This window comes from Psittacula echo (genome assembly GCF_963264785.1).
Source record: "Psittacula echo genome assembly, chromosome: 10".
NCBI classification, from domain to species: Eukaryota; Metazoa; Chordata; class Aves; order Psittaciformes; family Psittacidae; genus Psittacula; species Psittacula echo.
The window spans coordinates 21,225,865-21,250,054 of NC_137741.1; the positions used below are offsets into that span (position 1 = coordinate 21,225,865).

The 24,190-nt window shown below is 41.5% G+C and overlaps 1 protein-coding gene across 2 annotated transcripts in view; it reads left to right on the plus strand.

Annotated features, from left to right (window-relative positions):
• The window catches only part of MAP2K5 (mitogen-activated protein kinase kinase 5), a 122,532-nt gene that overhangs the window by 89,326 nt on the left and 9,016 nt on the right, over positions 1-24,190 (plus strand). For both annotated transcript variants that reach the window (XM_080626543.1, XM_080626544.1), the window contains 3 exons: positions 172-204; positions 12,417-12,478; positions 14,766-14,811. In XM_080626543.1, the coding sequence (XP_080482669.1) occupies positions 172-204; positions 12,417-12,478; positions 14,766-14,811 (141 nt within the window). The remainder of the gene's footprint in view (positions 1-171; positions 205-12,416; positions 12,479-14,765; positions 14,812-24,190) is intronic.

Below are 24,190 nucleotides of genomic sequence, written 5' to 3' on the forward strand. Positions count from 1 at the left end.
AGGTACCATTAGAAATAATAGAACATCCTGAGCATCAATGTTTTTATAAGAGTTTGCTGCTGTTGATTAATCTTGCTATATTTTATTGCATTAATGATTTTTTCTTTCCACTCCACTGTAAAGATATTGCATATAGGCTAATACTTTTTCCCCCTCTTCTTCCCATTGCAGCCTCTCCAGTTATTGCAGTGCATTGTTGATGAGGTGAGTCGTCGTCTTATGTGCTTTCACTCCTAAAGTCATTCCTAATGGAGTGGAAAGCTTATATTTTGTTTCCTAATGAAGCACGATGCCCAACATCCTCAGAGCACAAGTTGCCTTGTGCAGCTTGGAGCTGTCAGACATGAACTGGCCTCGTCCCACTTTATGCTGTTTTTCTACTCTTAATATTGAGTCTTTGAAAGACTTGATTGTCTCAAAGCCTGGTCCTTTTAGCTCTTTAGGCCCTAAAGCCTCAACCTCATTGTGTGAGCTGAACCTCAGCATTTGCCAGATGAGTTGGAACGGAGACATTCAAGTGGCGGCACACTTTAGCCAGGACGTATTTAATGCAGTTTAGATGGGCAAAAAGGGTATTTTGACAAGGAGAGAAAACCAGAGTGTAAGCAGGGAAGCATCTGAATCTTGTCTGATCATTTTTGTTTAATTGGAAGGGCAAAATAAAAAGCTGAGATGCGGGAGATCCAGGTGTGAATTTCAGTGGCTAATGTCATGTCTCTTGATTGAAACACTTCTTTCCCTGTCTCCTTTCCCAAAGTGAGGTGTAAGCGGGGGTCCCAACTCTTGACAGTGAGGCAATAGCCAGGGGCAGACTGCTGTCAGTTTTGCTTTGGTTTTAATGTTTAATAAGACAATGATGGTAATTGGAAAGTTTGAACAAGAAAGAAGAAGCTGTAACTCTTTAAAGACTTGCCTCAACCTTTAGCAGAAAGTCATTACTGGCTCATCAGGTTGGGTCACTGGATGTTGGTGTGTCCTGTGAGACTGTTCAGCTTCTTCCAGCCTGTCCCATGTAGCACATTTGTTTCGCTTAATGTAAGCTTAGAGCCAGCGTGATGCCCAAGTACTCTCTCTCTTTGTTGTATTTCCATCTGTAACTGCTACTTGTGTGGACTGCTAAACCCTCTGCTCATACCTGCGGTGGTCACTTTTGTCCTTTTGGTAGAGAATGACTTAATGGCTTAGCTGAACTTCTTTTTAAAAGTGACATTTGAGCCTTGAGGGATGCAGTTATATTAAAGAGAACAAGTATCCTTTGTGTAAAGGAAAGATGTTCTCCTGGTCCTCCAGCAGTGCTGGCTCTTTTACCTGGCTCTTTGTGGTGGTCTGGTTCTTCGGGAGGGTCTGAGGCAATTCTGTTTATTTCATCTTTTTCGTCCGTTGTTATTCCTGTTACATACATCTTTGGTTGAGGCGTGGAAACTCCACAGCACTGGTGCTGGTCCACCAGCAAAAGGCCATCTCTGTCCTAAAGAAGGTCAGTTAAAGACGCTCATATTTTCTAGACAAATTACTTTTAAATGGGCTGGTACTAGTGCCTAAATCCAAGCTCACTATTCTAAACTACAGCCCTAAAGAGCCGCAGATTATGATAGACCTTCTTGCAGCTTCCACATCTTTTCCTCAGGATTAGAATTGCTCCAAACTTCTCACAAAATCTTTAACCAACAGCCTTCGTGCAGGCTGTAAGCACCTGAGTGCCGAGCTAGCTTTAACATTCGCCTTTTGGTATCTAGTTGTTGTAACTTATTTCATGTTCCCCAGCCTGCCATGGAGCCATCATTCTCCTGTGGTGGCTTGGAGTGTCCTGTGCTCATGGGCATGTTAAGACTTCAGGTTACAGAGCATAGCTCAGCTGAAAGTTCTTTAAGTGCAACTCGCTTTGTTTTGCAACACACTCAATGTCTAAATGGAAGTTGCATGCCATAACGTTTAGAGCCTGGGGGGAAGAGGAGGATGGATTGGCTCTATAGTGTTATTTGCTCGTCTGTATTGTTATGGGGTCATTTAATAAGATATATAGTGTTCAGATAGTGGCTGCCACACCTGGAAGTGCAAACTCTTAGCATGGCAGTGTCTTGGAGAACATTTATATTAAAGGCTTTTCTGTTCTAGCTCATGGGTAGCATTGACTTTAATAGATCCTCCCAGCCCTGTCTTGTGTACAAAGGCCTCAAAGAAAATGTGTTTAACTTGTGACTAGGTTTTTCTTAACCCTTCTCACTTTGTCTTCTGTAAGATGGGCCTCCTGGGGAGTAACGGAGGGACCTGCTTATTTGGCTCATACGCACTCTTCCTTCTACACAAGGACTTTTTGAGAGACAAAGTCTCTTTACTATCTGGTACTGCACAGCTGTTACTGCTACCATGAGTATTAAGGATTAGAAGTGCTCAGTGTTGTAAGACTGCTAATTTTGGGTCAAATTTTCCCCTTGGCTGTGAGGAGGTCCTAAAACTCACAGGAGGTGGGAGCAGAGCCCCTCTCCTGTGCAATAGGAACCCAGTGATGCTGGTGCACAATTCCCCACCTACTGTAATGACGATCAGAGCAACAAGGAGTGATGATCTGTAGCTCGCCTCTTTTCCAAACTGATAGGGCACAGCAGTGCTCCCATGATGGCACGGCTTGAGGATGAGATGTAGTGTCAGGTTATGGGAGAAGCAGATCTGCAAGGCTGGGATTGAGCTGCCTCGAGGATCTTCAATCATCATGTAGGTTCATAGTTATAATCTGCTGAAGTTGTTGCAGTTGAAAACTCTGGGTCCTCAAGTGCCTTAATAGTGTCCTTTTGTGTGGCAAAGAATGGTTTTGGGTCCTAAAATTGTGATTAAACAGCTTTGTGGAAGAGAACGTTTCTTGTAATTGGGTCTTTGCTGGCAGCATGTGTATCCTGCTCCTTCCCACTGGAGCTGGCTGAAAACTCCAGAACCTGACATGGGAGAAGTGTTTTAAAATGATGAAACAGAGACTTTGATTCTTTATAACAGTTGCTTACTGTATTGGTAGTTGGTTGGGTTTTGTAGGGAAACACTGAGAACTGTTCCACGTTCCACCACGGCAAGATTCCAGAAGTTAATGTTCTGGTCATTCATAACCATTAATTCGTAGGATTTATTGGTGACTGAACTAGTTAAGAGGTTGCTTCTGTGTTACTTTCCTCAAACCCTGTACAGTGGAATAAAAACTGTCCATGGGAGTTTTCAGTTGTTCTGCAGAGCTGAGGTTTTTGGAGCTGACTCTTAGTTATAGAAATATGAGAGATGTAAGAGGTCACTTTGGCAGCTTAAAAAGTCTGTTCATTTTCTAGGACTTAAATTTACTTGCAGAAATCCTGCAGAATGAGTAAGTGATGGGAGAAGCAGGGTAATCTAACAAAAACATAGGCATAGAATCATAGAATAGTTAGGGTTGGAAAGGACCTTAAGATCATCCAGTTCCAACCCCCCTGCCATGGGCATGGTTCTTCTCATATCAGAGTGAACTCTGCCTGACTTTTTTTGTTAGATTATATTATAGGCCTTTTAATGGCATTGGTTCTGGGATTATTTTTTGATGGCAGAATTAGCAAGGAGCATGTGTGAATAGGATACATGCTTGTCAGGACCTTTATTTCTTAACATGTGGTAACTTATAATGAAATCTGATCCAGCTACAAATAAGACACACTCATTTAAGCAATGGTCCTAATCATAGCAGCATCTCCCACCATAAGACTCCTGCTTCTGGTCCAGAGATGAGGATGGACTGGTTGTTAATGCAATTTATCCTGCATCACAGCCAGCAATAAAGGCAGTCTGCTGTTATTTGGGAGCTGAGAGTCATTTAATATTCTAGCACTCAACTTAGTTTGTCTCCAGCTCACCAACACGTTGTATGGGAAGCACTGAGCAGTGCACACGAACCTCCCTTCCAACTGGAACCATTATATGATTCTGTAAGATCCCAAAAGGCCAAACCTGACAGTTCCCTGCTTTTCAGCATGTCTGCATCCCATCTTTTCCATCCCATGGTTTTTGGCCTCAGAGATGTCTGCTCTGCATCCAGAGAAGATTGGATGGACAGCACTGGCACTGTGGAATGCATCCAGTAGGCAGTCCTGACTTGAGCAACTCCTTTAAATTTCCCTTAAGCTCTCCAGGGCTTATTTTCTTTGACCTTTATTTAGTTAGAGTATCCCTTCCAGGAAGGCAATTACTGCCAGCCCCTTGGGTGGTTGCGGTAAACCCAGTTTCACTGTACTGGAGCAGTTGTGGTTACAAGTGCTGTAGTTAAGCATCAGCTCCAGTTTCTAACCCTTTCTTCAGAATCTGAAATGAATGAATTTTGCTTTCAGTTTCCATAGCTTGTGTAATAGTGACTTAGGTGTTGGGTTTGGGTTTTATGTTTTTAAACTGGATTGCATTAGAGAAAAAACGAACTTAGTTTTTGTCCATCAGTTTCAGTTAGATTATTATTGTCTTATTCCAGTGACATTGGAAGCTTGAGGAGTGAAGACTGTCAAGAGCAAATACTACTTTTTACAAATAGGAGGCAGCCTGGAGAAGAGAAGGTTGCATGGAGACCTCATAGCAGCCTTCCAGTATCTGAAGGGAGGCTATAGGGATACTGGGGATGGACTGTTCATTAGGGACTGTAGTGACAGGACAAGGGGTAACGGGTTCAAACTTAAACAGGGGAAGTTTAGATTGGATGTAAGGAAGAAATTCTTTACTGTGAGGGTGGTGAGGCACTGGAATGGGTTGCCCAGGGAGGTTGTGAATGCTCCATCCCTGGCAGTGTTCAAGGCCAGGTTGGACAGAGCCTTGGGTGGCATGGTTTAGTGTGAGGTGTCCCTGCCCATGGCAGGGGAGTGGGAACTGGATGATCTTAAGGTCCTTTCCAACCCTAACTATTCTATGATTCTAAATGCCCATTTTGATGAGTCAGGCAGAAATGTAAAAGCAAAATTCATTAGTTGTACTCGTGAATCCTTTCTCTGATCGCTTCATGAGTAAGTAGTGAGAAGCTTTCCACGAGTTTCTTGAGCATTTCTGTTAAGCGCCCCCACAGAGATACTCGGTCTCACAAGACTGCAGTTTAATCTAGCTCAAGGACTTTGCAAACTCCACGAATCAAAGACCTCTTTTTTTTGTTCTCTTTAAATTTGTACTCTAGAAACATTTAACAGCAGCAGTTAACGCTGGTGTAGTGTTAATGCTGAGCTGTGAGGCAGTTCAGTGTCACTAAATCTTCACATTTTCTAATGGAAAAAATAACTTGCACTTAATACATGTATCCTATTAGTTGGGTTTATTCCCTTCTTTTTTTATACCTCGTTAAATATATCCCTCTATTTATTGCTGTGGCGTAGCCTTAAAAATTCACAGGACATTCAGCTTGATCAAATAACACGATGAAGATTGTTGCTTCTCAAGTGCTGAATTTCCTGACCTTGTCCATCAGGACCACGTTGTGCTATTTCTATAAATGAAGTAGAAAGTTCCAAAGGCTCAAAATGAAGCAAGACTATTTTTTTCTTGAGGAATTTCTCTTTGGAGTCTCAGGTATCGATTTAAATGTATAAACAGCTACAGTTAACCCTTGAAAATTCCCAGAGTTTTGCAGATTTCCATGCAAGAAAAGCTGGTGGTAGGATATACACACGTGTGTGTGCATGTGGATGCAAACCCATTATAATTTGTCCCATGGATAAGTTGTTTTAGGGTATCCTTTTATTGAGACAGAAACTGTGACCTTACTAGTGTATGAGATTGAGCAACTTATATAGCAACAAGGTAAAACCACAGGTAGGAATTGCTGAATAATTACCTTTAGACCAACCTGAGCAAGAACCTTCCCAAGAGGGCAAGCTCATTTAATGGTTCCTAAAACTCAATCTTGTGGATGTCAATGGTCATGCTTGATTATTTGCAGTGGTGTTTTATGAAAAAGCAATAAAAATGCATTGGGAGTGTACAGAGGAAGAAAAAAAGGGAACAACAAATGGTTTTAGTTTTTCAATTGAGTCCCTTTGGTGCGAACAGGTAGAGGCTACGTTTCATGCTGCTGTGCCTTAGCTATCTGAAATGTGCGGATGTGTGTGTATCTACCCAAAACACTGCTGTGCTCTGCTGCCTTATGATCGACAAGAGACCAGCAATGAGAAGAAAAAATTCTGATGTTTGTTTTAGAGAAAAAGCAATTACAGTTACGGTTAAAGGATTAACCTGTTTTTTCCAACTACCTGTTCCCTTATCTGCAAGGCCTTTTGGAGAGCCACACTAACAAGTACAAAGATTGGGGAGAGGGAAAAAATGTCATGTAGTCCACTCTAGATTATTCCTGATGTTAATTACACTCTTCTGCTTCTTTCCTTTCCTCTTCTGGGCTCAGGAAAACATCCCACAGTCACAGACACTGCAGAAGTGACAACAACGAGCCCCAAGTATCTACTGACTTGCCCAACCAGGAATGTCTGCATGTGTTTGGTATGATGTAGGTTACATATACAAGAGATTTTCAAGAACTTGGGGAGCATGTAGTGCTGCTGAGAGAATAGCTGGTTCTCACATGATTTGAGGTGTTAAAGGTAGGCTGAGTGTTTTGGTGAATAAAACACTGGCCTTTCGACCTTGGTTCCCGTCCAGCTAGAGATCTGGAAATAAATGAGTTTACTGCTGACACTCCAATCCCAGCAGACAAAACTTCACACCAAAATGCCCCCACATATAATTTGTCACATTTGGCATCTGCTACTAAGAAAAGAACAAGAAGTGACCTGGCGCAGAGATGTAATCATCTTTCACCTTCCTGCTGGGGGCGGGAGCCTAATGGGGACAATCCAGAAATGCTTTCAAGTCTGGGGTTCTGAGCCACCTCCAGACATCACCGTCTTCTGCAAACTTGTTACTGGTAGGAAATCAGCTGCCACTAGGTTTGTGCAGTGCTTTTGAAGTAGGTAGAAAGTCAGAAATGGATTTAGTTTGTTTTACTTTACTTAGGAATGCTGCAAAAGTTAGGTTGTCCTTGTAGGAGTAAGTCTGAGCGTGTACAATGTTGTAATTTGCTGGTTTCATTGAAACAGCTCAGTAACTGCAGTGCATTTATTACATGTAATTGCACCTGGCAGCATTTCTGGTGCATGTAAAACTTCAGTTTGCCTGAAAAAAAAAAATCACTATTTGGCCACAAAGTAAAATGCAGCTACAAGATAAAAATATGTGTGCTCTTTGAAAGCTTTAGTAAAAGAGAAGCTGGAGTGCATAGAAACTCTTTAATCCGAGAGATTTTTTTCGGCTGAAGTGATAAGCCAGAAATGCTTTGTAAAGCACACACATTATTTATTAAATACTGGCATTTCAGCATCAGTGGCCAAGTTGCAGAATAGGAGTATCTGCCCAGAGGAGATGATAATTTCAAAGACAGGGTGTGCTGGAGAAACCCAGAGGAGAGCGGAACTGAAGTTTGGTTTGCTGGGTTCTGCTAACTTCCCTCTTGTGGCCATAGAGCCATAGGACCATGGCATTTCCTTCTGCACAGGCGTTTCACTGAGGAGCAAGTATTGCAAAATAGCAGTAGCTGTGGGGAATGGGGAAATTTAACCCTTCACAGAGAGGGAGTCTGCAGATGAAGAGAGGGAGTAAAACCTGTTGGTACCGAGTGGGTGGTCCACGGGAAATACCAACCTCTGTAGGAGGAACACAGGTATGAACTTAACACATAGCTGGGGGCTTTGCCATCGCCTTCTTGAAGGTTTTATGTAGAAAGCTGTGTTTGCTGATTTTCCTGTTGTAGAGAGATGGTGGCTTTCTCTTTGTTCAGAAAGGATGTGATGATAAATCTCAATCTATCAGTTGCTTTGAAAAAATATTTCACACTCAAGAAATAGTCTGTTGGGGTAGGACCTCTGAAGGTGTGTGTCAAGCAGGGGATGCTTTTGGTGTATGTTACCTGTCAAGAACTACTCCCATATTTCATTGACATAAGAGTGTTTCCAAAGAAAATAAGTAACTCAGAGCTATGTCCATTGAATTTACTTCTTGAGTTTGTCAAGATAAACCTCAGAGCTGCACAGAAAAGGGGGGAAAGGCCCCTTATCCATATTTATTTGTGGGCTTGCTGGACATTATTTATTTCCTGAGCTTCAGTAGCATCTCTACTACTACTCTGCTTAGTGAGAGCAAACAAATCAGGAGACATTTTGAACAACAGGTTTGAGAAGTAGGTGAGAAGAATGCTTGGACCTGTAATTCAGGCTCTTATTACATAGGTTGTAAAGGACTGATTGACTTCTGGACACGCTATTAGATGGTTCAGTTGTCCTGTGTTCAGATCTATGAAGAAAAAAAAGAATCAGATAATAATGTTGTCACCCCCTTCAAAAGAGAGGGCTTTTGGAGGGATTGTCTCTGTATTCTCATTCTCAGGTCTTCATTTAGATAATGTGACTTCCCCTGACTCCGTGGAAGTCAATAAGGTTTATACCAGAGCCTTGGCACTCTATAAATTAAGTATCAGGAGCAGTGTTTGAAGTTTAAAGCCTTCCCTCTGCCTGCTAGCTCGGATTTTTTGCTGCTGTGCTTTTTTCTTTATGCCTGAGCACCTTGCTGACAAGTGCTAATAACAAAATGCCAAGAGAGGGTCCAGTCGGAGCTACCACACATTAAACATTCTGATCTTGTCCTTTTGCTCATAGATTGTGCATAATTAATAATTAAACGGTTTCAGTTGTAATGGGTTGACCTTCTTGAACTGTTCATTATTCACAAGGCAAAGGCATCACTCAAACTTTTTTCCTATTGCCCTTCCTCATTCTCACTGTGTGTGCACAGTTCAGCTGGTTTTGAGAAATCAGAGCCTGATCTGGTCGTCCTCTGCAGCAGATCCATGGGGTGGAAACATTGCTTGGATGCTTAGGGAAACGTCTTGGGAATATGCTGGGGATGGAAGAGGCCAACAGCACACTGACCTTTAAAACCATTTGTGTCTTTACTGCCATTTTAGCAGTATCTCAATATAAAGGGCTTCATGATATTGGTTAAAAGATAGGGCATTGAACAAAAATGAAAGAACCATTTCCCAGGTTTAAAATGAGTATACCTGTTCCTTACTCCTTCAGAATCTTGGGCTTCTTTATTTGCCTCTATAGGGTGATTTCATTGTGCAGGTGGGTAAAATCAGGCAGGCAATCCGAGTGTGCCTGGACCATTCCCTACAGTTACATCCAATGGGACTGCATTGCATCACACAATGGTGTAGACTTGGAAGGGACGTGTATTTGTTTTATTTCCTCCTATTTTCATCTCTTTGAGTGTCAGATGGAGTCCAGGGAACTGAAGGATACAAAGTAGGGTGTATTTACTTTGAGTTCTGGAACTCTTTGCTTCATGTCTGATACAACTTTGTGATTGCTCAAATTATAGAGGTGGCAGTAGCAGGATTTTCTCTCATTAGACATAGCTCTTAACTACAAAATACTCTCACTTTTCTACTACTCAAATGGTCATGCATAGAACAGTATCAGAAACTGAAATACTTCGCTCATCAGTTTCCCTGCACATCCAAAAACACCCAAATGGATGTTTTCTCTTTCCAACTAAGGTAAAATGCAGCTTTTCAGTATTCACCTGTGGAAGCAGTTGAGGGTCTGTACTTTCCTGGTTCACCTGAACCCCAAACCTGCCTCCTTCCCCCCGTCTTACCTGTGCTGTAAAGTAACAACTGGCTCATATTTACATGAGTGAGGTTTAAGGTTTTTATGTGCACTGATCTTTCTGCCCTCGAACACACTTGTCAGCAAGTATTCCTTGAGATGGATGCACTCTTCCAAAAGGTTTACAATTTGTCAGGCAAATAGCCAATAAATTTGTGGGTGCCCAGTCTAAAATCCTTGGGAGACTGTATTAAAGCATTTCGTTTTCATACTGAGATCCAGTTTGTGTTCATTTCCATTCATAACTACACACACAATCACTTCTGGAGCTCTTGAGAGCAAGCCAACGAAGGCATGGCCATGACTGACAACATGGCTACAACAGAAGAGGGTAGGCCTGGATGGGGTTGAAATACCTGTGTTGTACAGAAGAGTATGGGCCCCCCAAGAAAATCTCATGTTATTTAACATTTACTTTCATCGAGGTGATTTTTTTCTTGCATGCTTGTGGAGGAGCATATCATCTCCTGGCTGTGCTGCAGTACGGGAGCTGTGTGGTCAAGGCATTAATCCTGACGTTGGAGCAAGTTCTTCCCTTGGCTGCATGAACCTGAATGCCAGCTTAGCCTGGGAGAGCCAGGCTGATGGCTTTAGAGCAGTTCATCAGCTTCTCCTCCCCTCTCATAATGAAGTTTCACTCTATTATGGGTTCGTCATCTCTTTGTGATTGCAGAAATTATCACCTCCCAAATGAGTGTGAAGCGCCGGCTGCCTGTCCTGCTCCCCAGCATGGACTGAGCAGAGCTGGCAGCCCCGACGGAGGACGCCTCTGAAGAGCTCCTCACTTGCATTTTACTTAAAACAAACAGCAGGGGTGGACTGCTGGGCAGAGCCAGTTCCTCAGGGAATGAGCTCTGACGGCTTCACAACACGATGTGTAATGCGTGCCCAGAGTATTTCCTACCTGCTCCCTTGGAGTCCATCCCACCTGGAAAAGTGGCTTTTGCCACTTCAGGTGCAAGCCCAGCTCTGCTGGACAAGGGAAAACGATGGGGAGGGGTAAAACCTGCCTGGCTCCATGCCGGATGAACAAGCCTGACATTTTGCTGTGCTTTTTCTCTATTAACGTGAATAATTTCCATGCACAGTTCTTTGAAGTGGGGAAAGTTTAATCGCAGTGCTTATTTCCTTGTGTTCCTTCCACTCTCCAGTGCAAACCTTCCTATATTGATGTCATTTATAAGTTGAGAAACAATAACCTCCCTCTCACCAGGTCTTAAGTTCAGAGAGGGTTTGGGCATGTTCTATCAAACACTCCTTGTATTTAATAGAAGTCTTTGAAAATCGTAAAGCAATTTTGGCTTCTCCTTTTACTCTTCAGTTACTTTTGATTTAATTGTATTTTCCCATTGTTTGAATTGGAAACAAAGCCTTAATAAGAGTTCTAGTTAATTTTCTGTCTTGTAATTACCGATCTCATTTTTCTGATAATTGGCCACAGCAATTATATGTATATTTACTAATCACATAGGAGTCTCTGCAGTTGTGTCTATCTGCCACCATTGATAATGGCACACACATTGCAGAGGTGCTTTTATCATCTTCTTTTTTCCACTACATCAAAGCTATTTCCTCGCATTCTCAATAATGAATACATGCATGCATTTGACACAGTTGTGTGCTAAAGAAATTGTTTGGCTCCCACCAAATGCTGCACGCTCTGAGTTTCTTGCCTGCAGCGCTGGAAGGTTGTATGTAATGATATATTGCTCATCCAAATGGCCAAAGCACTCCAAAGCACAGTGAGATTAAAATAAGTCATTCCTTTGTTAATTTAAATAGGTGCATGTATCATACTTTGCAGGGTACTTTGTGTAGGGATGTCAGGGAGGAAAAAAGACGCCGAAAGGTATTTTTAATAGCAAATGAGAATAGATGAGAATGGAGTCATTTGCAGCTGCCTGTTTTATGTGGCTCTCTTGTTCCAACTGTAGGTCTAATGAGATGACACTGTTAAAGTACTCTGCAGTGTAATTTCATTACATCCTGAGCTGTTACACTATAAACACAGTGGAGCTCTCTGTCATTCTTGGAAAAACTCCTAAATTCGTAAAGCCCTTCTTTGCAAATGGTGATGTTGTTTGTTCCCTGTTTGTAATTTTGTTGTTTCTTGTGCTCTTAATCTATTTTTCTGTTGTTCTTTCGTAAATACCCAGGGTTATTTCCTACCCCTGCACTGGCAAATCCTGCTTTTGGGGTTTTTCTCCCTCTTAAAAATGCTTTCACCTTTTAAATCTAGCACAGACAGCCCATGAGGACAGCCTCTGAAATGAATAAGTGTAAATAAACATGAGTGTAAATAAATAGCGAATGCAGTGAAAGAAACAAAGGTCAACACAAGAATAATTTCACAGCTCTTTGTTAATTACAAGACCATTTGTGTGTTACTTAAATAATCATTAATTTCTCATTTACACTTTCCCTACCTTCCTTTTTACCCTGTGGCTATCATTGTCCTTTTTTCACCTCCCCTCAGTGTCTTTCCACATGTTTTTACCCATTGTGTAATACTCATTAGTTGAAATTCAGTGTTTTATAACACATTCTCAGAAGAATTTGTACCTTTCTGCCTCAGATTGTCTGTGTGAAAAGGGGGCTTTGTCGCTTCCTTGGGGGTTTTATTTTCCCTTTCTTTTTTGGTTTTGTTGTCACCGTTGTATTACTCTCCTAAAAAAATTATCTTCTCTCCTTCTGACTCTGCTTCTTGTTTCAATCCAATCCCAGGAATCGCCCGTCCTTCCAGCCGGGGAGTTCTCTGAGCCATTTGTACACTTCATCACTCAATGGTAAGCTCAGTTTGCAAACATGCCATGCCCTCAATGTAAATGATACATGCCATTAACTCCGCAGCTCTGCGAGACCTTATGGCTTTCCTTGCATCCTTTCTGAGAGGAGAGGGACTTGGGGGCCTTGGGCAGATGGGGCAGCAAAGCTAAGCAAACTGTTTAAATTATGTAAACGTTATTTACACAAAGGGTCGTAAAAGTACTTACAAGGGGTTTTTTCCTCTTTTAATAAACCTGCCCTCAATGTGGGTGCAGTCTTGTGCGCCGAGACTCCGAAGGATTCATCCGGGGGTAAAAAAGCCACAAAGACTCGTGTCTAAGGTATCATTATTCAGGGCTTTTTAAAATATTACTTACAAAATTGCCTCCATATTTAGAAAGGCGAGCAGCATTGGCTTTTCAGTTAATAATTCTATTTTAAGACAGACCACTGGGTTTATTTTCTTTGCTTAAAACTGGATAGTTCGTTGGAAACCTTTTGAATTAAAGGAGGACTGGGGAGAGGAGGAATTTGTCCAGTAACAAATACAGTTGTTGAGTGACCAGAGGATATAAATCTTGAGGGTGAGCTATGCTAAAGAAACAAAGTGAAGGAAAAATCCTTTTTTAACTACTGCATCCCCCCCACCCCAAAAAAAAGGAGGGAGGGGCAGTAGCCATTTGTGTATGGAAAAAGAAACAAGCTTGAATTCTGCAAAAATACATGTTTGATGGAGAAGCATCCCTTCTGTGAACGTGTGCTTCCAGGGCTCGATGCTCAGCTGTGCTAAATCAGATGGAGCCATCTCAGTGTGTGGCACTGGGAGCTGCAGCCCGGTGGATGAGAGGGAATCCTGCTGCAGGGATGTGTCCTTGCAGCCCTTGGCCTCATGTAGATCTATAGGTCAGGCTTCAAGGTACTTTCAGGTTCTCTGTGCCAGAGCCACTGTGGCAAAAGTCACCTAATAAATTGAATTTAGAATATATAACACAGAAAATACCTCTCAGGACCAATGTAGTGGGTTACAGTACAGGCACAAAAAGCAGCCTGATGATCAGGTAATTAAAGCAACTAAATAATTAAAGTTTGTGTAACGTAGGCCTCCATTTTCAATAGTTTCAGTTTACAAAGAGCAGCACTATTTGGAGGGTTCTGCAGCACAACTGACGGGTGTGTGTGATGTGGAGATCTGTGCTTTTTATCCTCCAAAACAAATCGATGACAGACTGTTCTCTAAAAAACCAACCCATTCTCATTGAGGCAGAGGGAGGGATAACCTGTGTTAAAATTTCCACAGATGTCAAACTGAAGCATAACTGATGGTGGCTAATAGCCTTGTTTTCCCTGGGGATGCAGCTACTTTGGACTGTCAGATTAGAACTGCTCCCAACCTACTCGTCAGACAGCTCGCTCACTTGCTAATGCTGCGTTATTTGAGGGGCTTGGAGCTGTTTGAAGGGGAGGTAAATTGTGTTGTTAATCCTCCAATGTACAGCACAGATTTTAGATATAGTGTTATATTGGCTGTATTTTCTAATGAGAGGCATTGCTGTTTAAAAATGAGGTGAATAAGAGGAAACTATATTTAAGCAATCAATTCCTAATACGTATTAGAGATGTCAAGAGAACGGCGTATCAGACTTTATGCTGGTTATGCCATAAAGACTGGCTGTTTGGATGTAATCCAATTAGTCAGTAGGCAGCTCCTGATGGTCACCTCTGTGCTATGTTATTGTGTTCCTTCATGCAGCTAAGCACAGCCTTCAATGGCTAATTGCACCTGTTGCACAGAAAACTAGGACTATTTGGATGAGAAACATGATCTTATAAACAGGTTAATGCTGTGTAATGAACTATCACCCTGCAGTGTAATGGAAATAAATGTGAAAAAATTAAGGTAGAAACCCCAGGGTATTGTGCATGCTCCTGAAGCTGTTTAGTGGTAGAGTTAAATTTCCCACCTGTTTGTGTAATACTTGGTGTTGAGCTATGTAATAATCCCTAGCAAAATGAGAATCAGCTTTCTGTGCCTTCTGAGCTGACTGCTTTTCAATGATCTCTGTATTTACACACTTTCATGGTTACAAACAGTGTAGATCCCTACATCCCTTAAGAGAGGGATGGGCAGGAAGGAATAAATCCATTAACGTCTTGGCCGCTGTTAGGACCCTTGAGTTCCATTGGCACATGATTAAGTTAAGAAATACATAGAAATTCTTCACTGTGTTAAAAGAGATCTTCAATATTTATGCAAGTGGAATAAATGAGCAGTGGTTTACATATGAACGTTTTGTTTTATACACATAGCATGAAAAAGCAACCAAAGGAAAGGCCAGCACCCGAAGATTTAATGGTAAGTGAAACTTCAGAGCCCCTCAGTATCTTTATTCATGTATGTAGAAGTGTATCTGTTCTTCTCTGCACTTTTCTTCATTTACAAATTCAGATCTAAACTCTTCTTGGCTTGTGTAGCAATTACATATTTACAGGAAGCACACAGACCAGAGGCAGAATGATGATGATTCCACTGATGGGTATCTTGCTGTTACCTTTGTGATGGCCAAAGCTTCACTTGTGATGTGGGGAGTTAATACAGAACTTTCACACCAAGTGTCAAGGTTCAGTCAAAACCATTTTGATGCTTAATACACAGGGTTTTTCAGTTTGTATGTCCAGGGATTACAGCTTAATGTAGGTCACTCTTTGTCATCATTTGCCAGTCTTAACCTTTCAAAATCAGAAGATTGAAAACAGAGGATGTGGTCAAAGTAGTCCTTTTTTTTTTAATGAGATGCAGGAGCCACTGTTTTCACTTATATTCATGTAAAATGAAATCAGATTGGCTGCAGAAGATTGGGTTAATACATAGCTTTGGTCTGTCGGTAGAAGGCCTCTCGGTGGTGGAATCTGAGCTCAGAGACCACTTCTTTGCCTTGCAATTGTCCTTTTTTTCTTTCAGTAAAGCAATAATAGGGTACATGCTCTCAGACTGGTCCCTTGTGGCTGTGCATTCAGTGCAGAGTGCTGTTTTGACTGGTTTTAAGCAGCTAGGAAAATACTGTATCAAACCAAATATTTACAGGAACTTCTATTGTAGGTAAGAGTTGTGGTCCCCTCTGACTCACATCAAATATCTTTGATTTTTAAATATTTAATTACTTTTCCTTATATGCTGTGTTTCCTGCAACTTGGAGGCCTATGTAAAATCATCAGAATTTCTGTGCATTAAATATCTAGGAACAATTTAACAGATTTTAACAAGAGAAGGACATGTTGGTGTCTTGTTTCTTGCTTATATGCTGTGAACTGCAAGTAGAATAAACAAGTGTTTCTATTGCAGCTATTCTCTAGTTAAAGGCTAATCTCTGAAGATGCCCTGGGGCAGGTATCTCACAACCCAGACTAGTCTCAATTCAGATGCTGGTTAGTAAAGTATTTAACTGTGAATCTCATTTTAAGGATATTAACTTCAGTAGATCTACATTTGAAGTTCGGCACCTGCTTAAATACCTTGGTAAAATGAGGCCTTAAAGTTTATCAGAGCCCCTCCACTTGGTAGTGGTGTGTGTGTCATACAAAAGGCTTGCACTGCCTTATTTTGTCTTTTTTATTAACTTTTGATGGTTGGGAAATTCTTGCAGTTAGTCACATCTGAGAAAACTTGGAACAGGTTCTAGAGATGTAGACACATTTACCTTGTGCACTATTATGCTATGGCTGGATAGCTTAGCTATTAAAACAATGGAATAGGGTTTCATAAAACCTATATCTGTTTGTAAATGCCTCTTTCAGTGATGCAATAGGCCTGCCACTTATAAATAAAACATCTACAGATCGCACATACCCCCATAAGTATATATGTATGTTTGTAAGCAATAACACCACTCCAGGGTGTAGAGTCATAAACATGAGGCCAAAGGGTGAGTGCCTGCAGTACCAGGGAAGTGCACAGATTTATCTTTACAACTACATGCCCTGGAGTGTGCTGGTCCCCTTTAAAGGAGGTATTTTGGAAAATAATTTTGAATTTGTAGCAGGCTGGGGGGGGGGGACACACAAAAAAATCCCTTCCTACTTTTTAAACAAAATCTTTTGTTTAATGCATTTTTCCGCTCTTGCTACTTTCTCTTCAGTTACAAATGAACTTGCAACTACATGTATTAAAGCATGAGGTAAAGCACTGCTGAAACAAAGAAGTGACCCAGTCCTTGCCTGCAGTGTGGCTGACCCTCATACGCTGCCCTAAATTCCCTCCTGATGGGCTCAGAGCACCCTGTGCTTTGCTGTTACACTCACTGTTAGCTCAGTAGTTGCTCTTCAATGAAGCCCTTTGCCTTTTTGCACTTGCCCAGTCTTGTGAAGGAGCACTTCATCTATAAAACTCATATGCATATATACATTAGCATAATATGTCTGTATACAGACAGCATATCTGTACATACATATGTATATATAATTTACCATACTTTGTTGGAAAACAGGGCCAGAACAAAAGCTACTAAACACCCTCTGAATTGTAGAATTGCTCACCACGATTAGAATTCTTTTAATTCCACATCATCCATTTCTGAAACCCCAGTTGTCATTTGATGGACATCTCCCTGCTAACCATTGAAGTGGGTAGAGTGATGCAGCTACTATCAGTGAAATCCTCATCAAGGTCAGGCTAGTGCTGATTTAATGAGAGCAGGATTTCACCTTGTTCATTGGGTTTGGTGGAATTTTTTTATGTAGAAGAAATGTACTAGCAAGGATGAAAGGTGTAACCCATAATCATTGCTAGCTTCTGACAAAACAGTGGAGCACAGGCTTTCCCCCCTGTGGACGTTACCCATACTGAAAGTCACTATTTTGTGACCAATTTAGTATAATTAAAGACTGAAAGCAAAAGGAAGGGAACAGAACATCAATCTTTTTCTACTCTCCTGATACTCGGTGAATTGTTAAATGCATTTTAAGAGCCGACTCACAATACCTGGAGTGCCAGATTGGCAACTCCAGTGAAGTCGTGGGGTTACAGCAGCGATGGATTTACCCTGTCTGTCATGTTAGGAAGCCCTTATTTTTTTTATAGAAGTTGCAGCACATTTTGTCAGAAAATAGGGCCAAAGCCAAGTCTGTGTGAAATTCCTGCACAAAGTCAGGTTTCTATTACCATAGATATTCTTGTGCAAGTGAATACCAAATTCCCTGAACAACCGGCATAAATCAGGTTTCTGCATTCACACTCGGTCGCTATGCCATTTCTTCTGTATACCCATCCACAAAACAAGATAGAACATCAGTTTCTCTGTGTATAAATAATTTTATACATTATAGAACAATTACTTAATTGTTTCCAAGTATTTCTGGTGAATGGGCTTGTTCCACAGAAGCAAACCCAAAGTAATTTCACCAAGCAATGGGGAAAATGTTCCATCCAGGGAAATGAATGATCTTTATAATTCACTGGTGGTTATTCCGACCCTTGTGCTTACAGTGTCTGCTCTTTTGTCTCCAGTTTGTTCCCTCTTAAGAAGAGGAAGGCATACAGTCAATTAAATTGAACATGCTCCTGTTTCAGCACCAGGGAAGACTGCACAATGTTAGCACATTCCTCTGTCTCTCTTCTCTCTCCTTCCAACAAGGAAAATCTCAGCAGTTCTTCTGTATATTTTGGTTTTTTCCTCCCATGAACTTCCAGTCTTCATCTAAACCACAGTGTTTCCTGGCATCACAAGCCTGGCTCCCAGGAACATGCAGACATACATGTGTATTTAGCAATTGGGATGTGGAGGTATGGTGAGGTTTAAACTCCTGCTCGTGTCGAGTGTGCGGGAGGCATCCACAGGCTGGTTTGGTTCAGGAAGCTGTAGATCTGACTGTATTTACGGTATTTTTCAGCAGCTTTCCATTCTAAGCTCTATTTAATGGAATCTATGCATAGTAAGTAATCAGGTCAGAGAGAAGCAACATCCCCTGTTTGAGATCAATCGCTGGCTAATACTTTATCTAGGCCACTTTATTATCTCATGCTGATTCCATTCCCATTCTCCTCCTCCTTTGTAGCATGCACTTCAGCTGTGGTAAAAGTACGTATCGCATACATATTAAAAACATATACCCATTCTATCTGTATGTAAATGTGTGAGACACAGCTGGATATTGCAGGAGTTTGATTTACTAATAGTTATTATCTGTTCTAGCTGTTCAGAGGCAAAGAGAGTTTCAGAAAACAAGCTAGCGCAGAAATTGCCTTTATGATATCACTATCCTGCTTTGGTAATTGTTTAAAATCTCTCCTTTAGCTGGAAGCTTGGCCTTTTATTTTGCAGATTGAGGGAGCTTTTCAGAAAGCCAGCAGAACTGTTGAAGTCTGGTTGAGTTTTTTGTTAGTACAGCATTGAACTGCCCCCTGCTACATGTGGCTGTTTAAATTAAAGCGATTTACTTAAAGAAATTGCATTTGAAATACCAAAAGTCAGGCATGTAGCAGTTATTCTGTTATGCTTTTCCATGGATTCTTAAGACTTTAGGATGCTGGTTGGTTTTCTCAAGGAGAATATTGGGCAGGGAGAGGCAATGCTTTTGGCCAAGAATTCCCTCACTTTCCACACTCGGTTGCTTTAGCACAGCTCTAATAATTTTGTTTGAGTCTCCAAATTCCAAACACAACTACTAGCTTTTCTCCTTAAAATTTAAATTAGCGATGCTTTTTATGTTGGTGTTTCATTCATTTAGAAGGTTGCAGGATAAATTGTGCATGATCTGTGTGATCTGATGGAAAACATGATGTTGTTCTTTGGGGTTTTTATTTCAAAGCCTCTTTCAGTTATGAAATACCCCATTCCTATGTTCCTCTGTTCGGCAATCCCTCTTTCCATTTCAGGAATGGCATTTAGACCAGGGATTCTAATCTTTATTAGCTACAATGGTCATTTTTTCAGATGGATCATATATTTTTGTGTTTAAATATGTAAGATATGTGTCCAGATATTATAGACTCTGAAATATAGAAATTAAAAATGCAGAACTTTTATGTAGCTGTATTTTAAGTGACTGTATTCTATAGGGTCTGGGCAGTAGCACATCTTATCAGGTAGAGTTAAACTTGTTTGCAGCTCGCTGTGTTTGTAACTCTCAGGAAATACTTCTGTGGTTTAAACAAACAAGTGAAGGATCAGCATAATCCTACCTGGATTTTCATACAAACCTTCAGAATAAAGCCAATAAAATACCTCCACTTAGGTTTGTCAATATCGGATTTCCCCCAGCAGGTAATTTGGCTTTTGCATTATAGCAGTGGCATCACTGAGTAGCTGAGATGACTACAGGTTGGGGTGTTTTGTTGGTGTTAACTTTTGGGAAAGACCAGAGGGGCATCTGCAGTCTGCTTTTCACAATCACATCCCGTAAATCTTGCGAAGACAGCTTTACAGATCAATGTTTTCTGTCTGCACCTATCTAGATTTTGATGCATCATTGCTGGATCACGGTGAGCAAAGAATTTTCCCTCTCTGCCTACTTACAATCATTAGGGTTTTTTTGTCCTCCACCAGTGCAGAATCTCCTATCAGCAGTGATTTGTCCAGCATAAAATCATCCGTGTTTGGACCCGTGATGGATAGCTTTGTTTGGAAACATTTAGACTCTCCTCTGTCACAGTGATCCCAGTTATTCACCCCATGACAAGGAGAAGTTCTGACAGACACCACAGATGTGAAGGGAAGGGCTCCTGATTTCCCAAGGAAAAAAGTACGGAGCCAGGTATTTTAGTTGCTGTAAATATAGAGTCGTAGAATTGTTTAGGTTGAAGGAAAAGGCCTTTAAGATCATAAAGTCCAACCATTAAATATAGATGATAGATATTAAACTGTATCTTCACTCTATCAATTCAGACATACAGTGGATGTACATTGAAGGCAATGACAATATTTACGTTGACTTCAGCACTGCTAGGATTTCACACCAGGGCTCAGGATGTGCTTGCTACTGTGTGTTCTTCATCTTCCTTGCTCAAGGTAGCTTAAGAATTGGAGAAAAAAAATATATATTCTTTCAAGTGGCTGCATTGCTCAACCTATTCCCCACTCAGCGGGAATGGGAAAAGGTGGGTTATGGATCCTTCCCTCTATCTTCCAAAACAAAAGAAGCTGTCTCTGTCCTTAGGGGTATGATTTGTTCTTCTTCATCACTTGGGATATCAGCTCCGGAAATGGAGAAATACATTCAATCAGTGTCACTAAAACCAGCAATTACAGAAGACTAAGACTGTGACATGGTTAACTTGTGTGTGTGGAGAGTTTGAAGGCGTTACATTCATCCACTGCCTTCTGCAGTCCCTTGCTCATACAGCCACCGACTTTTTACCACAAATGTGAACATCTGACTTTCTAACATGCCCTGAAAGCTGCATAATATATTAGTGCTTTCCAGTGAAATGAGGAAAGAAAGAGCTTGAGTTCACTCCAAAAAGTGTTGAAAATCTAAAGAAATTGGGCAAAAAACAAATTGGCAACAGCTTAGGGTGATACAGTTAATATTTTTGGTTACTTGGGTCTCCTGGGCTTTGCCGTTTAATTTGAGCAAATGTTTCACTTGGCACTTCTGGTTGTTCTGTAGCTCTCCAGGCAGAGAGGCAAATATTTACATCTCACTCACTTTGGTAGCAGAATTGCACATCTTGCACTTATGTTGAGAACATGTGCATTTGCCCTTGTGTTTTTATGTTAGCCGTCTTCCCTCTGTATTTGGTTTTTTTAATCTCTAAACAGTTCCAAAGTCAGAGCTGTATCTTTAATTCCCAGAATTCTGCCCTTCCCATTCATTCCGGTTGCATCGAGGAATTTGCTCTGAGAGGCAACTGTTGAAACCGGTGTGCGATATTTATTTGTATAATGAAACTGGAATTGAAAATTCATTCAAACATGCTGCATAGTTTAAAACTGCTGGCATTTGTGTAGTACCAGCTACTTGTGGGTCTGTATCCCGATTAGCTCCTGCAGTATTAAATAAGAGTAATAATTGCCTATGAATAAGCGAGTATAAAGCAGGAGATAGAGATATGGCTTCTTAGTGACCTGCGTGCATTATGCCTCAAATCCCTTAATCAGATTTGTGCCGGTTGATTCTTGCATCCACAGAAATTCAGCTGGAGGATCAGGGCCTAAAGTAGTAAAAAATCAATTAATACCACTTTCTAATTTGTGTGGTTGACAAAAAAAAACCCCGCATATAAATAGGGGACATTTTTCTACTTAAGAGGGGCCGCACTGAAAGATTTTTAATTGGATTTTCATTGTGATTGACAGGAGTTGATTATGACAGTAACTTTATTTGGCTGGACTGTTATAGCCCTCTTGTTCTGGGTGGGTTTTTTTTCCGCCCATCAAAGCTCTTCTTTATCCGCAGAATTCCCGGCGGAGCAGCAGTGCCTGTGAAAGAGCCTTTTAGCACCTTTGTTGCAGCCATCCCTGGTGATGATTGGGCCCAGCTGGTAGCAGATCAGAAAATGTGCCTTTCACAAAGAGGTTGCATCTCCCTTCTCCCTTGTTTCAATAATTTTAAGAGCCCCAGAAACCTGTTGAGGATTAGAAGTAGCTTTAGATGTGAAATGAGTGTTAAGTATTAGTAATCGGGAGATTAGGGCCCCGGGGACAATGGGAGATAAACAACTGCAATTAAGGCAAATCTGCCAGAGTAAACAAAATTTAGCAGAAACAGATGCCCTAACCATTTTGGGGGATTGATTGGAGGGCACCGAGGAATCGATTTTTGTCTTGTTTACACTTCCCAAACCCCTGTAATAAACTGGGGAGGCTGAATATTTCATACAGCCGCATTTTAGTTAATTTTTTTCCAGCTCCTCACAGTAGGCTTGCTCTCTTCTAACAGTGACCAGGCCCGACTTTATTCAGCATTCACAGGGAGCAGCTAATTGTCTATGAAGGGCCCCTGTGTTTAAATGGGCTTGACAGGAATTTAAATTCTGTTTCAATCAACCTCTGTGCTCACAGTCTGCTCCAGTTTCTAATTTTTAAATTAAACATGATGGGGTATTTTTCCTCTTTCTCTCTTCTTTAAGCTGTGGCCTGTCCTCCAGAGCCGGCTCCTCGCGCTCCTGTCCCGCGGCACGGGAATGCGCGCGGTTATTAAGGCTGCCATAGCAAAGCACGACGAGCCGCAGCCGTGGAAAAGTTCATTGTCCCATCAACGTGCATCTGCCCATTTGGGTTTAATGGGAGATGCTGGGATAAACGCTCGGCTGATGTAAATCAGGACGGTTACACCGGCGTCTGCCTGCATAGCTGGAGGGAGACCGGGTTTCCACTGGGGAAAGGCTCCTGGTAGGGAACAGTGGCATTAAAATACAAGTCTGAGCATGTAAATGGTTTTCATGGCCTCGGTCGTTTGTTCAGTGACCTTGTGAGAGATTCAGAGGAGGTTTTAATGGGTTTTTTACCAAGCCAACTAGTGGTGATGTATTTTGCCACCTTCTCTGTGTTTTCAGCCAGACTCCATGTGGTTTTTTGGGTGTCGTTTCCTACCTGTGCTTTTTCTGGTCCTGAGATGGGATTGATTTGACAGTGTGTTCATATTAGATCATTTAACACTTGCTTTATTCGCTCTTTTCAGTAATCCTGGCAAACATGGGGGTGTTATTTTGCACTAGATGCAGTCAGTGTGTAGGCATGTCTTGCAATGTGATTGTAGGGAGCACTTCTAAAACCGACTTGCTCATTTGCAGGCACTTCACCATTAAATGCTAGCGAAGTGCAGGCTGTTCTATTCTCCCTTTTTGCTTCCAACCAGATCGTTTTCCAGGTTTTTTAGTTTTGTTAATTGTTGTTATTTGTGTGCTGTGCGAGCACACATGCATATGCATACATGCGTATGCTCACAGCATTTTCTACTCCAAGATCTGGGTGAAAAACATTTTCTCCACCTTCCTTCTCCAGTCCAGGGAAACACGTAGTCCCTGTTTGAAGAAAATGCTCTATCAGCTTTTAATGTCTGACTTAGCTGTCTTTGGTGTCAATGAGAGTAGTCCTGTGCTTGCATGAGATATGAGTTGAATACGTTCTGCAGGTGCATCTCCATTAACATTAGAGATCAGGTCAGGTTGCCTTTTGGGTGTGAGTCTCCTGCTCTTTCAAAGGTACCACTTTTTCATTCTCATCGCAGACAGGTCTTGATGCTCATGAATCGATTTCAGATTAAACCAAACTAGGAGATGCACTGTAGGCACACACCTAATGAGCTCCAGTTACTAATGGGTGCTGTGTCTGCAGAAAAGAACAGAGCTGGTCAAAAGTAAAACCTCTTCCATCCCTGAAATGTTGCACCAACCATTTCATGCGGCGGATCTGCTTCTGTTGTTGACAGCTTGCTAATGTTGACATACTCCTATCAGCCTTGGGCCACTCTCTCTATTCCTCTTCTGCAGCTCTTCTTAACCTCAGCAGCACTTGCAAAAGCACACTCCAATCATATTTTGGTTGCCTTAGTTTTTTGTAAGAGTCATCACAAAAAGAATACCTTTGCTGGGAGTGAGCTCGTTTTGTCAGCTAAGCACCAAGAGCCATGCCAAGGACAGTTACCCGTTTAACAGCAAATATCAAAAGCAAAACTGCTGTGGAAAGAATGATCTGCAGATGGGCAAATAGACCCCTCTGTGCCACAGCCAAAACCAAAACTCTGTAGTAAATTTAAGACTGCTCTATGCCACAGAAAGAGACCAGCAAAAATCAGAC